Source organism: Lissotriton vulgaris, chromosome 7, assembly GCF_964263255.1.
Source record: "Lissotriton vulgaris chromosome 7, aLisVul1.2, whole genome shotgun sequence".
Classification (NCBI taxonomy): Eukaryota; Metazoa; Chordata; class Amphibia; order Caudata; family Salamandridae; genus Lissotriton; species Lissotriton vulgaris.
The window spans coordinates 1,484,571,861-1,484,586,303 of NC_141695.1; the positions used below are offsets into that span (position 1 = coordinate 1,484,571,861).

The 14,443-nt window shown below is 44.5% G+C and overlaps 1 protein-coding gene across 1 annotated transcript in view; it reads right to left on the bottom strand.

Annotated features, from left to right (window-relative positions):
* Positions 1–5,074: 5,074 nt before the first annotated feature.
* The window catches only part of MAP1LC3A (microtubule associated protein 1 light chain 3 alpha), a 185,626-nt gene continuing 176,257 nt past the window's right edge, over positions 5,075–14,443 (bottom strand). Inside the window, exon 4 of the mRNA XM_086932288.1 lies at positions 5,075–9,152. Coding sequence (XP_086788414.1) covers positions 8,990–9,152 — 163 coding nt within the window. The 3' untranslated portion in view covers positions 5,075–8,989. The remainder of the gene's footprint in view (positions 9,153–14,443) is intronic.

Sequence of the window (14,443 nt, forward strand, 5' to 3'; positions counted from 1 at the left end):
TAGTGATTTTATTAGAGCAAGACCGGCACTCTTTTGGATCAGAATCTGGCAGAATGAAGCTGCTGCTCTTACTCAGAATATTATAAAGGACTGTCTAAGTAGCGACCATGGAATGAGAATTCCATGGTTGTCTGAAGTTTTAAAATCTTTGAATGAAGTTGGCAGAGGAACTTTGTTTAATGATCCCACAACTATAGAACTGCAGGACAAAGTCCAGGTCAAGAACGCACTATATGCACTTTACAACAATGAAAGACTCAGAAGCGAATTACAAAAATCAACTGTAACGAAATATATAGGCAATGGTTTGTGTGGACCGACTCTGCCGCCCTATCTCTCGCTGCCTATGACTAGCTGGGAGAGATCATTGTTGTTTCGTTTAAGGGCAGGAACAGTAAAATTTATGTTGTCATTTCCACTAGGACATTGTCATAGCGTTGATTCTACCTCATGTCCCTGTGATGGTGTGAGCACTCAGGATGATTTGCACTTTTTATTTTTCTGTAAATTTTATTCTGTGTACATCAAATGGTTTTTAACTCCGTATTTTAAAAAATCCAGACCACTGACCCTTCAAGACTCATATAACATGTTAATTGCCTTGGATAGTGATGAACTGACTTTTCGCGTCAGTTCTTTTTTAAGACTGGCTATACGAGCACGCAAAACGATGGAAAACCCATGAGTATGATAAATCAGCTTTGTTAATATTACTATGGAAATTAGCATATTGTTTTTAAAACACATTGTATTGTCACTGCATAAAAGGGTATGTTATATGTATATTGATTTTTAATTAATTACTATTTGCATGTTTAATTACTTTATGTTTGTTGATGAATTATGTTTGGTACTTTTATGAATTTTAAGGAATTCGAATAAAGGTCTTTTGAACTTGAACTTGACTGACACATTCTACTGTTTTTCTTGGAAACGTTTTCATTAAAGGGGGGTGCAAGCTGCCATCTGGCACTCTGAATCCATCAACTCCGGCATTTTGGTCTTTGTGGCTATAAGTGGTGGAATATTCAGCTGGCTTCCCTTTGTGGCTATAAGTGGTGTAATATTCAGCTGGCTTCCCTTTGTGGCTATAAGTGGTGGAATATTCAGCTGGCTTCCCTTTGTGGCTATAAGTGGTGGAATATTCAGCTGGCTTCTCTTAGTGGCTAGAAGTGGTGGAATATTCAGCTGGCTTCTCCCTACCCCGTGCCCACAGAAAAAGGATATAGGAAATACGATTTGTTTTATGTCCTATGTTCTCAAGACTGCCAGCTGATTGTCATCCTAAAACCAAAAATTGAATAGCCCTCCCCGAGAACTTCCAGAAAGTACGATTTGAATACTTGCTAATCTATAAAAAAAATAAAACATGGCATAAAGGTAGTCTAATTCTAGACACCAAAACTGAATATGCAAGTAGAGTCACTTCAGTTTCAAAATATGGCAACAGGCTGATCTTCTTGAAGACAAAAGTTGTTTTTCCATTTGCCCAATTTTGCTCTAACCCTCATCAATTTTCCTCTAGGGTATGCTGCTATCTGCATTTAGGGCATCAGGACCACTTATGTATTCATATTTTAAAGGCACACATTATTCCAATCAAGACTTAGTGGAGCAAAGCTGAACCAGCATACTTATGACAAATTACCTGGGATGCTGGACAGTTGCTACTGAGCAAATTTCCAAATCATTACAAGTTTATGGAAAACTCAGATTGTTTTCCTTCCAGCAGGAAACTTAATTTTCATTCAAGCACCTGTTCCTTGTGGTTGGGTCGTCAACTGAGAACACTTTCTTTGTGTCTAAGCACTAAGGCATACACTGAAGCTGTGGCTAAGCATAACGACAGACACTGAAGCAATCTGTTAGGACCTTCAGTCCGACATTGATGCTTTGAGGAACATAAATATTTCTCCTCTTAACAGTCAATTCAATTCAATAAGTAGTTATTGTTTGATTATTTAAAGTCATACAATATATACTTATAAAAACAAAAAGAGGTCAATATTAAAAATGTACATTTAAGCATAAAAACGTATTGTTCATTATTTGGATCACGGATTCCACGTTTAAAAAGGTAAACAAGTCATCACAATATATATCTGAGAAAAGCCAATTATAAACTCTAATTTCCCTTTTACCGATACTAGTACCTGAAAAGTGCAGATGTGAAAAGTGCAGATGTGAAATTTCGCTGTTGTGCATGTCCAATTTGTACGGTTCGGCAAATTTCCTCTGCAGGATTGCTGGCGTCTGATAACCGGATTACAGTTTCTTTTTTACCATTAATGTAAATTTTGCATAAACCGAGTTCAGAACTTTGGCTGTTGATTTAAGACATCTTATAAGTGCTTGTCTGCAAGACCGAATTCTGCGAATGGTAAAATGTCCATTTTCTTTCTTCCTTCAACTCGGAACATATGTAGAGTAAATGGATAAATGTTTTCTTCTCCTTTTTGCATAATCGGCAAGGCATCAATTCTGTTGAACGCAACAATGGCATTGTGTGAGATGATCCTGGGAAATGGCCAAATTGTGCTTACATTTTTCCTTTCTTTTTTAGTTTTGTGGACCAAGGAGTTTCTAAATAGGTTTGATGGCTTGGCCGTTTTGTACTTGTTCATGATTAACCATGCATGTGTTCCTTTTGCAAGGAATTCTTTGTCTTCCTTCAGCGATAGTCGTTTTGTTAATATTTTTTTTAAGATTCTGATGTTATTGGCATATCCCAAATAGCTTGTGCTGAGTACTCATCTAAGGCGGCTTGTAAGTACTTTCAGAATTGTGATTTTTTATTTATTTTTATTTATTGCCATAGCAGTTGGGGTTGTGGTGTCTACTTGTATGCTTTTCCACACCTTTATAAATTGCCCTTTCCTAGCATTGAGCTGGTTGGGTAACCCGAATTCTAGCCTAATTTGGGAGGGCAATGCATTACTTGGAAGCTGGAAAAGTAACTTGAAGGTTTTAGTGAGAACATTGTTTACGGTTGTAGAGTCCTTACCGCACACTGCTTCACTACGGTATGTTATACTTGGCAATCTTTTTACTTTTATTACTTTTAAGAGTGGGAGATAGCTAGGCCCCCGAGAATCTTCTGCAAGGATCAAAATGCAGTCAATAAGACATTACCTCTCCTTTGCAGGTCTATCTTGTGTGGTTGAAATTATCCCTTATCGTAAAGTACTTCCATGTACTGGCATGTTTTTACTCGCTCCAGCCGAGGATTTTGGCGATACCATTTATGCTTGTGCTTAGTATCTTATTTTAGCTTCCATTACTTTGGTCTTGGTGTCGTTTATTACCATGCTATTTGCCAAGGAGTAGTTTGATATACAGTTTATCAGGCGATGTAACCCTATCTTTGTTTGGCCTAATAGAATCACATAATCTGCATATAATAAATTTGATAAGAGTCTTCCTGCAAATTTGGGAGGATAAGCATTCACATCGTCCATTGCTTGAGTTAGGTCTGATAAAAACAAGTTATATAGAAATGGAGGAAAAACATACCCTTGTTTTAGGCCCTAAGGAGGTTGCAATTTTTCTTGATGGGAATGAGCCATCACCTATTCGAACTCTAGCCAGATGTTGGAGTATAAAGATTGATTTGCTTTTAGAAGGGAAGAAGGTATTCCTTGTTTCTTCAACTTTTCCCAGAGGGTTCATAGGAGTCATTATTAAAAGCTTTGGATAGACACATACTGTAATGAACCCACCGTCTTTATTTAGAAATTCAGAAGGCCATGGACAAAGATTCCTTGAACATGCTAGAGGGTATGCAATGTTATCTGAGAGCCGGTTGCCCTACGCCAACTACATTCAACTCACACAGCAGAACCCAAATAATTTATTTACAAGAGTCTTTCTCACTTCAATTCAGAAAAGAATCCCACAATTTGCAAGAAGACTATGTTCTGTTTGTCACCCTGAAATAAGCGTGCACCACTTACATCCACTGAGCTACTTTGCCATTGCCTCCTAAGTGTTGCTGATTTTCAGACCGAAGTAACAGCCAGATTAATCATTGTCCCGTTTTGCGAGTCCTTAATAGCGATTATTAAGGAATCGCTATTAACACCTTGGCTGCTAGGGAGTTTTCCCCTCCTGTGCTGCAAAGTGGGATTTACCATTCTTCATGGCAAGGTCAACTCGTTATAAGCACAGCGCAGGTAACACCCATGACGAGCTGACCTTGTCATGAGCATGGATGGGGTTAAGGACTTGCAAAACGGGATTCATGTAGTAATCGCAAAATAAATTGCGATTCCTACAGCTTCCTTATTTGCGATTAGCAAATTGCTAATCGCAAATAAGGAATAACTCCCCATTCATTCCTATGGGCTAAAGGCCCATAGGAATGAATAGGGAGTTATTCCTTATTTGCGATTAGCAATTTGCTAATCGCAAATAAGGATGCAATTTCAAGGGTGCCAGGGGTGTCCAAAGGACACCCTGTAGCACCCCTGAAATGAAAATGTAGACTGATGTTGCGCACACAAATGTCCAAAGGACATGTGTGTGTGTAACATGCCAAAGAAAAAAATGCACTAAAGTGCATTTTTCTAGGTTTTCGCTATTTACCACGAAGTCAGACTTCGCGGTAAATAGCGGCCAAAAATTGCGAATTCGCAAATAAAAATTGGTTAGTTAATTGCATTTAAGGAATCTCAAATAGAGATTCCTTAAATGCAATTCCTCGCAATTTAGCGATTTTGCTATTAGCGATTATTTGCATTTAGGATGTGAATCCCAAATGCAAAAATTACGCTCGCAAAGGGCCAGATTCTCAGAATCTGGCCCTTTGCAAGCGCAATTTTCAATGATGAATCTGGCTGTAAGTGTCAAATAGTATCTGAACGTGCTGAGGCATTAATCAGTTTGTAGGTGGGGATCATTACATATCCACCAGAGTTGACGCTTGATATTTTAATTCTTTAAAAAAATACATGATGCAAATCTGATCCAATTACTAGATGGTTTGCTTATGTGGAAAATCAAATTGTAAGGTTATAAATAAGCGGTCAGAAATTAACAAGTGAAACAAAATACTTTCTATGACAGAACAAAAATGTAGAATCGTCTATACATTTTATTTAATTTTTTTGTTTCATTTACATATATTTTTGGTACATGGAAAAAAGGAAAATGTTTCGATTTACAATTATCAGCAGATTTTGTTTTTCAAGTGAACTGTCCCTTAAAACACAGAAGGGCCAACCAGAATGCAGTTAAAATACAGAAAGAGAGGGTTTAGAGAGGCAAAGTTAAAGTCCATCAATGCTTGCATCGATTGTAAAAATTGCGCTTCTTTTAGGACAGGCTGGTTTGGGGAGCGGGCACGGGTGGGGAGGAGAGAGATTGCATAATTTGAAACAAGCCCAAGCCAATGGAAATATGTGCCCCTTTTCCTTGCTGTGTGGATTTTCTAATTCATAGAAGGGAGAGCTGCATTACTTGTGTACGTTATAACTGGACTTTTTTTTTATAAATATCATCACACAAGCTAGGCCTACAATGTCCTATGCTCAACAAAAATGCCCTTTTCCTTTTTAATCCATTGCCGGATCGGATTGAAGATGGTGGATGTGCTTGGGGACCACCAGTTAACAATTATTTTACCTCTTCAGACCAGCTTGAAGAGTGATGCATGTATACCACTGAGTCTCTTGGCCCATTTGTAGCTGAGGGCTACAATGTTGGTCCTTAAGGGACAGATCCATGCCATATTTTTATCTAATTGGACATAATTTACATGGTTGGTGATTAACCCCCAAATCTGCTGGCTTGTCAACCTGCCCTTGTTGTCCTGCGTTGGAAATCGCGAACCAACGCAATATATAATGGGCAAACCCGAAAGGCCATCTTCCTCTCACAAAAGTTTTAAGCTGGCTCCCTTACCATTCCCTCCTCTAAAGTTCCAAGTTATTGACTCTGTGTGGCAGATCCCTCCACCCAAAATGTTCTATGGCACCACCAAGCCACAATGAAAATTGGTAGAATCCAATCCTTGTTACCAGGGTTCACATGTTCTGAGATGGACGGATTCCTTGAAGGCAAATTAATTTTGACACCTCCATTCGGGAGTGCCTTACAAGGTAAATTCTCTCTCTCGGGGATAAAAAAAAATGGTTAAATGACACTTTTCAGCGGCACGGCATTTGGTGAACATGTTCAACTTGTTAACTTTCTACAATGAACAAGAGCATCTCTTTGTTCCTCTGCCTCCTTCGGGCTAGTTGAAGCTGAAGGACATAGTGGTACTAGTACCACAAACAAACCATATCACTATTAGGCATGTCTTCTGCAACATGAGACATTCCATGCAGAATTATAAAAACAGGAGATTAGGCTGATTTTTTAATAACTCTCTAAGGTAAATCTTGCTTGCAGGTGTTGCAGGCAAACACTATATGGATTGGGGGATGATGGACTCATCTTCCTTGGAGATGAACAGCATCACCTATGAGGAACCCTTCTTAATGTCCAAAATCTTACAGACCTGTGTAAACTGGCGACATCCCATCAAAGATATTGCTTAAGCTAATAATGCCATTTAGTGGCGAAATCCATTGAGGTTCTCGCAGACTGCTGTTCTAGTTTTGCCTTGCAGACCTACATGTGCATCGGGGTTTCATGCAGCAGCTGCACCAAACTTTGCATATTTCTTAAAATACCCCCCTAGGCCATGCTTGAACAGCACCAGGCACATCTCTGAGGAACTCCTTTCCCTCATTGGATACACTTATTTACATTGCTAACCGTCAACAAAACTCAACTACAAGCATCCTCCAACCGGCCTTTGCAAAGTAATTTTATACCACAACGAAGCAAGTTAGGTTGTGCATCGCCTGCAATGGCAAATCACTGGCGACAACGGGTTATGCTATTTTTTGCCAATATCTAAAAACTCTCTGATTTAGGGTTAGCCCCTGGTTATGGCATGTCCCTAAAGCTAGGCACAACAATTCTGTGTCTGCAGAGGACCGACTTAGAGGTGCTGTTTCCTCTTTAACCGGATCAAACAACAAGGACGGAGCCACTTTTTGAGAAATGTTTATCATTGTCACCTGCAGATATTCACAGTTTCCACACTGTTCAGTAAGTTTGTACGGGTAGCCAGAGAAGCAAAGCAAGGAAACCATTAGCAGAACCTGGACAAGGTGGTCAGTGAAGCCTGTTTGGGAGATCTCGGTTTCTGTTACTCTAAGATGGTGGCAGGGAGGAGGATAAGGCAGTCTGGAGCTCGTGGCTTCAAATACCTTTAGAGTGTAGCATTATATGTGTACTGACTGGGGTGTGAACATATGACATCCAAATATGGTCTATCCCAGCAAAGAACCACAACATCAACTGCCAATCTACTGCCGGAAGGTTCTGGGCGATAAATGTGGGCAGAATCTTTTTGCTATGCTGACACCTGTTGACTGAACTATGAATGTCTGCACAGCTGTGCTCAGCTGCACTTCAGTGCATTCCTGTTTTCGCTCCCCTTGTCTCTCCTTCAAGAAGACTAAAAGGAATCCACATGATGCGATGCGGGAACCAACAAGAACTTGTCACTATTTTTTTGCTTACAGAGGGTGAGGTGGTTAGTTGAGAGGAGCATCACTGGGCACTGTTACCACTAGATAGTCTAAGTACAGCGCCAACTCTACGCACACCCAAAACAAGTCAGGACTGACAATGCCTCTTTAAACCAAACAGAGAACCTTTAAATGTTTACAAAGTGAGAAAAACAAAAAAGTCATTCATACCTTAAACTTGGATAAATTACACCCAAACCAGTACTAATTTTTTTTAAAGTGCGAAGAAGCATTGCTATCTAAATAGGAGGCACAGTAATTAAAAAAACAAACACACTAGTAGATATACATTATCCACAGTTCTAAAAAAGCACACAGATGGGACCTGTAGCACCACTGGCTGATATGCACTTAAAATCAACACGCGCCGCAACACATGCTAAGATGGCGGAGGTACAGTTCTCCAGTCCAACGAGACTGTCAGTTCTTGAGCATGTGCAGCGTCAACAAACGATTAATGGTTTGGGGCAAAGAGGAGGGTACCCACTTCGGGAGCAAGAGTTGATTTTGAACTGGTGGCAATGGGAGGCAAGTACTCTGTAGGTGGGAGCCCAAAAGTGAACAATTAGACGAAGAAATACATGCAATTATATTTTTAGTCCCATCTCTATCCCTCCCCACTTTAGCAAGTTCGTTCTGAAAACAGGGGTACTGGCTAACTAGGGATCATCTGAAAATACTAAGGTAATTGGTCATCCAAGGTGTATCGGCCTATCTCGATACAGCATCTTAAAAGCTGAACTGTATCCGATAAGCGGGTGAACCTAGGCACACCGGCCCTCATTTACCCTCTTTGAAGAAAGCGGGAAGCATCAAGAGGCACAGTGAAGAGCCCCAGCAGTACAGTCCCTAGACCGCCCCAACAAAAGCTTTAAAGGAAAAACACAAAGCGAGAACAGTTTCAGGAAGCCCCATACTGCTCAGTCAGATCTATTTTCCACAAAGAAATTGTGAAAAGTTTCCATAAATTTGCTGCCAACGATCTCTCAGTTGGGAAAGCTCCTGTTGTTGACACAAACGTTTGGAAATAGTCCTTTGCTAATCTATCTTTTTGCCAAAACGTGATTCAGTATATTTCAAACAAGGTTAACATATAAAGATAAAACACAAGGGGCAATGAACAGTTTCAGTTGAGGGCTAAATAAAAAGAAGTGCCTGAAATGATCAAAACTCCTACATGGTTGTTCTTAAGTCCGGACCTGGGCCAAACACCTAACAGCTGGGCAATGGGGGGGGGGGGGGGGGTGTTTGGGTTTTTTATTGTTTGCAGTGTAACAAGGAAGAGGACTGGTATCCGCTGTTGTCCATTCTGTCCTATGTTCAGCCTCACTCCTTCCTTGCTTGACAATGGTAGCAATCTGGCTTTATGTTGGCGGCCTACGCTCGTTCGTTCAGTCCACAGATCAAAAGCCGAAGGTCTCTTGCGAAGCGTACACCATGTACAGGAAGCCATCTTCATCCTTCTCTTGCTCGTAGATCTCAGACAGGGAGCTAGAGACGCTCACCATGCTGCGCTGGTTCACCAGCAGGAAAAAGGCCTGGTTTGGGTTGAGCTGGAGACGCCGCCTAGGAAGGTAGGTAGAAAGCCACACATTAGACATTAGAACTGCACAGCAGCACACACAAGTCAAGGTTCCTCTAAGAGCTCTAATGAAGACAACCAGTGATTCAAATCCGTGATAAAACAGATAAATGTGAAACTGTTAGAAAAAATTGGCTTTTATTATGATGTGCTTATGGGCACAGTAAATTTATCACAATTCAATAAAATGTGGTTACAATAAATCAGCTAATGGTGAGGAATGCAAATGCTACTTACCAGTATGCATCTGTTCTTGGCATGTAGGGCTGCTGACATTCATATCTGTGCATAGATCGCCGCCTAGTGTTGGGTCCGGATGATTGCACATTGTTGTCCTGGAAGAGTCTTCGAAGTATCACGAGATAGGTGGCTCCTCCCCTGGACTACAGTGCGCATGGGCATCGCCTCCATCCCCAGATTGTTTTTAGCCATTGGCAGAGATGGAGTGAAATATGTGAGTGATGCCTTATGCTAAGAGTATGAAAATATGTGTAAAGAAATACTGCAGCTGCTACAGGTGCCGGGGAGGAGGGCGGGCGATATGAATGTCAGCAGCCCTACATGCCAAGAACAGATGTATACTGGTAAGTAGCATTTGCAGTTCGAGGCATGTGGGCTGCTGAATTCATATCTGTGCATAGAATATATAGCAGTCCCTCCATTAGCGGCGGCCGCCCGTGCCAGCTGCAGCAGTTTGAAAAAGCGTTTTGAGAACAGCCTGGCCAACAGCTGCCTGCTGTTTAGAGTGCACATCTACACAGTAATGTTTAGTGAAAGTATGTGTGGTAGACCATGTGGCTGCCCTACAAATATCTTCTAAGGGAATGTTACCTAGGAAAGCCATAGAGGCCCCCATCTTTCTGGTGGAGTGGGCTCTCGGCGGAATTGTGAGAGTGCGTTTAGCTTTAGCGTAACAGATCTGAATGCATTTCACTATCCACCTAGCGATCCCAGCTTTGGAGATAGCATTTCCCTTGTGGTGGGAGGCAAAAGCAACAAAGAGTTGCTTGGTCTTACGAAAATCTTTAGTCCTGTCAACGTAGTACATCAAGGCTCTTTTAACATCAAGGGTGTGGAGCATCCGCTCCGCCAGTGATTCTGGGTTTTGAAAAAACACTGGTAACTCAATTGTTTGGTTCATGTGGAATTGAGATACAACCTTGGGTAAGAATTTAGGGTTAGTGCGGAGCACCACCCTGTTAGCGTGTACTTGGAAGAAAGGTTCCTGGATGGTGAGCGCCTGCAACTCGCTAACCCTCCGTAGCGATGTAATTGCTACTAAGAAAGCAACCTTCCAAGTCAGAAACTGAAGCTCACAAGAGTGCAGTGGCTCAAAGGGAGGACCCATCAGCCTTGTAAGAACCACATTGAGGTTCCATTCTGGAGCTGGTGGTGTCCGTGGTGGAATGACTCTTTTGAGTCCTTCCAGAAAAGCCTTGATAGCAGGGACCTTAAAAAGGGATAGGTGTTGCCTATTCTGAAGGTATGCTGCCATCACAGACAAATGAATGCGGATGGAAGAGTACGCCAAATTGCATTGGTACAGGTGGAACAGGTAGCAAATAATGTTCTGAATGGAAGCGTCCAGTGGGTCAATATCGTGGTTTACACAGTACATGACAAAACGCTTCCACTTGGCCGCGTAACAAGCTCGAGTAGTGGGCTTCCTTGCCTCCCGAATGATGTCCATACAATCGGGGGGAAGATTGAGGTAGCCAAACTCTAGGACTTCAGGAGCCAGATCGCCAGGTTGAGCTGTTGCGGATCTGGGTGCTGAATGTCGCCATGGCTCTGCGTCAGAAGGCTGGGGGTGAGATGAAGCCTTTGATGCGGTACCACGGAGAGTTCCAGAAACGTGGTGTACCATGGTTGGCGAGCCCACGTTGGAGCAACCAGGATGAGAGTCATCGAGTGCTGCCTGAGTTTGCGTGCCACCAGCGGTATCAGAGGTGCTGGGGGAAAAGCGTACGCAAATCTGCCTGACCAGTTCATCCACATCGCATTGCCCTGCGATTGCGGGTGTGGGAACCTGGCGGCGAAGCTTTGGCATTTTGCGTTCTCCTTTGTGGCGAACAGGTCTATCTCTGGATGACCCCACCTTTGGAAGTACGGTTGGAGTACTGATGGATGTATCTCCCACTCGTGCATCTGGTGGCTGTGCCTGCTGAGCAGGTCCGCCATCTGGTTGTCTTTGCCCGGGAGATGCTCCGCCATGAGGAAGATGTTCCTCTGAATGGCCCACTTCCACATGCTCTGAGCCAGATGAGACAGCTGCGGAGAGTGTGTTCCTCCCTGCTTCTGAATGTAGTACATGGCCGTCATGTTGTCCGTCCGGATCAACACGACCTTGTTGCACAGATGTACTTTGAATGCCTTTAAGGCCATGAAGATTGCCATCAGCTCCAGAACGTTGATGTGCATCTTTCTCTGCTGTAGTGTCCATAGTCCCTGCACCGTGTAATGGAGTACATGCGCTCCCCATCCCTGGAGAGAAGCGTCCGTTGTCAGGATAATCTGTGGCACAGGCTCCTGGAACGGTCGGCCCTTGCAAAGGTTTTGTGGATTCCACCAATGCAGAGAGTTGTACGCCCGACCGCTCACCAACACTAGGTCTGTTAGTTGCCCATGAGCCTGAGTCCACTGACGTGCCAAGCACTCCTGAAGCGGACGCATATGTAGTCTCGCGTGCGGGACGATGGAGATGCAGGAGGCCATCATGCCTATCAACTGCATGAACACCTTCGCTGGAAGCGAGTGTTGAGGCCTGAATCGTTGGATCAGCGTTTGGATGCTGGCGATTCTCACTGAATTTGGCTGCGCAGTGGCTGCCAGAGTGTCTATTGTCGCGCCCAGATACTGCCGTAGATGGGCGGGCTGGAGATGGGATTTTGGATAGTTCAGCGAGAACCCCAGATCGTGCAGGAGATGAATAGTGCGTGACACGTGGTCTGCGCACTGCTGTTCTGTTCTTGCCTGAATGAGCCAGTCGTCCAGATAAGGATAGACGTGGACGTTCTGGCGTCGCAGATGCGCCGCCACAGTCGCCAGGCACTTTGTAAAGACTCTTGGCGCTGTGGTGACCCCGAACGGCAGAACCCTGAACTGGTAGTGCTGGTCTTGGATTGTGAATCTGAGATACTTTCTGTGGGAAGGATGCAGGGGGATATGAAAGTATGCATCCTTTAGGTCCAGTGTGGCCAGGAAGTCCCCCTGTTGAAGCAGAGGGAGAACCTGCTGTAACGTGAGCATATGGAAGTGCTCCGAGAGAATATACCAGTTGAGGGGCCTGAGGTCCAAGATGGGCCTGAGGGATCCGTCCTTTTTGGGGATTAGAAAATACAGGGAGTAAACCCCTGTTCCCCTTTCTTGCAGTGGAACAAGCTCTATTGCCCCTTTTTGCAGCATGACTGTGACCTCCTGCTGCAACAAGTGCAAGTGCTCGCCGGACATAGGACGGCTTCTTGGAGGTATGTTTGGAGGAGTGGAAGTAAGTTCCAGACAGTAACCGTACTGGATAAGAGATCTCACCCACCTGTCCGTGGTGATGGATTTCCACGCGGACAGGAACTGCTGGAGTCTCCCCCCGACCGGTGTTGTGTGGTCGGGGGGCAGTGACAAGACGTCACTGCTTGTTGGCGGTGGTGGACCTGGAGCTATTGTTTCCACGTCCCCTGCCCTTGACGTTGTTGCCTCTGTAGCCACCTCTACCCTTGTTGGTGTACGAGGTCTGGGTATTGCCCTTATAGTACAGTGTGGATTGCGATGCTTGACCCCTGGAGGTGCCTCTGGAACTGGAGCGGCGAAAGGAACCACCCCGAAACTGCTGAGATTGGAGAGCCCCCATAGACTTAGCAGTGTCTGTGTCTTTTTTCATTTTCTCCAGAGTCGCATCCACCTCGGGGCCAAATAGGTGGTCAGGATTGACTGTTTGGTTGAGTATGGTTGTTTGTATATCTGGCTTAAAGCCTGATATTCGAAGCCATGCATGTCACCTCAGCAACACACTAGTGTTGATCGCCCTGGAGGCAGTGTCAGCCACATCTAGCGCACATTTGATGGAAGCGTTAGTGATTAGCTTGCCCTCCTGAATTAACATCTCCCCAGCCTCCTTGTACTGGTCAGGTAAGTGCTGCAACAGTGTTTCTAGGGTGTCATAGTGAGCCCTATCGTAGCGTGCAAGTAGGGCCTGCGTGTTTGAAATACGCCAGATGTTAGCTGCCTGCGCAGCAATCCTTTTTCCTGAGGCCTCGAATATTTTCGACTCTTTGTCTGGGGGAGGAGCGTCACCAGTTGTCTGTGAATTCGCCCTCTTCCGAGCATTGGATACAACCAAAGAGTCCAGTGGCAAGTGTCCCTTGATGTATGTTGGATCCGAGGGCGCTGCCTTATACTTTTTATCAATCCGAGGATTGATGACCCGCGCCCGAGTGGGCTCCTTGAAGACCTCCGGCGCGTGCTTTAGCACTCCTTTGAGCATTGGTAATGTCTTGACTGACTTCTCGGCCACTGAGAAAGTGTCAAACAAAAAGTCTACATCCACAGGATCTGAGTGGAGCTCGACATCATGGTTAGCTGCGGCCCTCTCAATCAAGGCGTTGAAGGCTGCAGAGTCCTCCGTCGGTGAGGTCTTTGTCGCAAAGAGCTGCGGTTCCTGACCCGATTGCGGGTCGTCTGGGTCGGCTCCGGCCGACCAAGGTTCATGTTCCTCCTCCGGATCCGAGTACGCCGGATAGTTGTACTCGACCTCCTCTTCATCGTCACCTTCCCCCGCGTTAGAATGCGTTGGAGAACGTTCCACATGTTTGGGAGACGAAGGCTCTATAGGGGCCGAAGCGCCCGCCGAGTCCTTTTTGTTCTTAAGAGGAATCCGAAAATGTTCTAGCACCGGCTCCGTGGTGATTTTTCGTTTGAGGAGGGACAATTTCCCAGTATTGGCGTCGATGATGACTTCTCAGCGCTCCTCATCCGCGAGTGGCTGGAGCCGAAGCTTCGACACCACCAACGACGCTTTGGACGTCGACATCTCCTTCGAGGGCACGTCCGCCCCCTGCTTCGGAGCGAAGGCTTTCGGCGTCGACTTTGGCGGCAGGGTGTAGCGAATAGGTGGTTGCACCTTTGCCGGCTTCGATGCGGTCTTCGGTTTCACGGATTCCGGATTGGGAGCCTCAGCGTCCTTCCGAATCCGTTGCAGGGACTCAGCGACCTTTTTCGTCAAGGTTGAAGAGGGCTTGACCGTCTCGAGCGATTTCCCCAAGTTGGGAGTCGAGTCTGCCGG